This window comes from Saprolegnia parasitica (genome assembly GCF_000151545.1).
Source record: "Saprolegnia parasitica CBS 223.65 unplaced genomic scaffold supercont2.1199, whole genome shotgun sequence".
Lineage (NCBI taxonomy): Eukaryota > Oomycota > Saprolegniomycetes > Saprolegniales > Saprolegniaceae > Saprolegnia > Saprolegnia parasitica.
Window position 1 is genome coordinate 1 of NW_012157593.1, and position 2,287 is coordinate 2,287.

General features: G+C 58.4%; 2 protein-coding genes across 2 annotated transcripts; one reads left to right on the top strand and one right to left on the bottom strand.

Annotated features, from left to right (window-relative positions):
• Window positions 1-28: 28 nt before the first annotated feature.
• Window positions 29-396, bottom strand: SPRG_18438 (hypothetical protein; the record flags this gene model as incomplete). Its single annotated transcript, XM_012357877.1, has 1 exon — window positions 29-396. A coding segment is annotated over one exon (368 nt), but the record flags the coding sequence as incomplete, so codon positions are not given.
• An 848-nt stretch (window positions 397-1,244) lies between these two features.
• On the top strand, window positions 1,245-2,272 carry SPRG_18439 (hypothetical protein; the record flags this gene model as incomplete). The annotated part of the gene is made up of 4 exons (XM_012357878.1): window positions 1,245-1,500; window positions 1,551-1,693; window positions 1,744-2,181; window positions 2,240-2,272. Coding segments are annotated over 4 exons (870 nt in total), but the record flags the coding sequence as incomplete, so codon positions are not given.
• Window positions 2,273-2,287: the final 15 nt, after the last annotated feature.

Consider the following 2,287-nt stretch of genomic DNA (forward strand, 5'->3'; position numbering starts at 1 on the left):
TACGCTGCCATCCGAATCTGGCGCATACCTCAGGCCAACGATGTGGGCGTGGCGCCATCCGAGGTGGTCGAGCAGCTGCAGCGCGTCGGTCGCGAGCATCGACGTAGTGTACAGCCCCGCGGGGTGGTCCGTGCCGCCAACGCCGCGGTTGTCAAACGTCACACACTGATAGCGGCGCGCCGACGGCGAGCTCGGGTCAAGGAGCGTCGCGATCACCGGCAGCCATGCTTCCTTCTCGGCCATGAGGCCCATGATGAGAAGGACCTTCTCGGGCGCGTCGTCGGCGCCGTGGACCGCGTACTCGACCTTGAGACCGTTCTGCAGCGTTGCATGGCGCACGTCTGCGTACATGGCGATCGTCGCCGCCGGGCGGAAGAGCTCGACGTCCGTGAGCATGATCGGATTGCGCTATGCGGCAGATAACCAAACGCGCCATCTTGGGAAGGTGCACTGTCGTACCCCGGGGCACATCAACTAAACACACGCGACTTAAGTCGCAACGAGCCATCTCACAGTACCGAAGCGCGCCATACTACGCGCAGCGAGATGTCCATGATGTTTCTATTGCCCCGACAGACATACCTATGAGCGTGGACAGCTGGTGTTACCACAATGGTGGATGTTCAGGACGCACCCCAACGGAGGCAAATCGCAGGGGAGAAATTCGGTGCTGTACGAGGAAGGACGCTGCTTGGACCACGAAGGAAGGAGAGATGATGACGGCTACCGACATTCACGGCGCGTGATGACTAGTGCCGTCAACCAGCGCACGCCGTTGTGCTCGGGGAGATAACCCTACCCGCGATTACAGCAGCAATTTAGGGGGGTCTGGGCGAGTGTTATTGCATCCGCCAAAGGGCGTGGTGCCAAGAACGGGTACAAAAGTAGCCCTCACTTTGCCGCAGAGTGCTAAGACTATCACTGATGCCTCCAGAGTACACCTTTCGATTGCATTGGTTGGTCGTGAAATATATATAAGCCCATAAAATCCTATTGTATGCATTGCCGTCGATGTGTCGATCCACTGCACAAAGCGCCAGGTCGATTGCGAGCGCGGGTGCAGTGGTATTGCACTTGACGCGAGATGCAATTGCCGCCGTTGATCCGTTCAGGTCGGAGCCAACGTCGAGCGCGATACCAAGGGAGGGAGCTCACAACTGTTGTTTCAATTAGTATGGACTTCCTCACCAATAGAGGACCATAATGCACGCTTCGTTGAGAGTCTTAAAATACCCGACACCTTCATGCCGGTCAAGCAGGTCAAGGTCGGCGCCCGCCAAGTGCAAGAGATGACCGTGTACGTGAGCACGTGCCAAGCGTCACAGACGGACAAGTTTACGACGCGCGTCTCCAAGCTAGCGACCATCGAGACGCTCCAGGCCTTCCTCGTCGAGCAGTGGCGCATCGCCAAGCACCGACTCGCTACCGTTCCGATCTCGGAGCACATTTTCAGCTTCCAGGGACGCATCATGCGTCACGACGCCCACCTCGACATTTACTGTACGACACGAGTCCACACGGTACTAGACAATAATGATATTTCCTTGCAGACGTTGGGAACGGCGACACGATCTTTCTGCGTCTGCCGGGCCATGGCCCCGTGACGACACCGTGGGCCATGTCCACCAGCGAACTTCGGGAAGCGCTTCAAGACCGCCGCGCGTACCGTCCGAATCTGCTGCCCGAGCAGCTCGTACGCCATCGCTTCGTTCTGGCATGAAAACGAATCCTGGTGGATATTAGATGTACCAGCTCCAACATCTTTTGCAGCGCGAGAGTCGACTGGAGCGGCTTCAAAAAGCCACAAAGCGTGGCGCCACCGAGGACGTCAAGCGCATCACGCAAGAGCTGCGCGAGCTCGACGCGGAAGAAGCGGCGTCCGCGGTCGCGGCGAGCGCGGCGCCGCTATCGCGCCCAGCGTCAATCAAGTGGCCGCATCCGCCGAGTCTCCGGCGCACAGTCTTCTTCTCGCTGGCATGCCTCGAGCGCAGCTACCAGTCGATTCCGCGGGACGTGTTTGAGCCCGGCCTCTTCCTGCTGGACGCGCGCCGCGACTGGGTCTTTGGAAAGCACAGCAGCCTCCAGAAAGAGCATTTTGACTACAAGTACATGGCGTACGGAAAAGACTTTTTGGACATGCTCGTCTTCAAGGAAGAGGCCAACCTCGTCTTTTGGTTCCAAGTAGTGTCCATCGACGACACGAAACGACGACGACTAACTAACTAAACGTATGTGGTAGCCCGACCACAGCCTCGCAGCGCTCTCGGCGTTTGTTGCCAACCTCGTC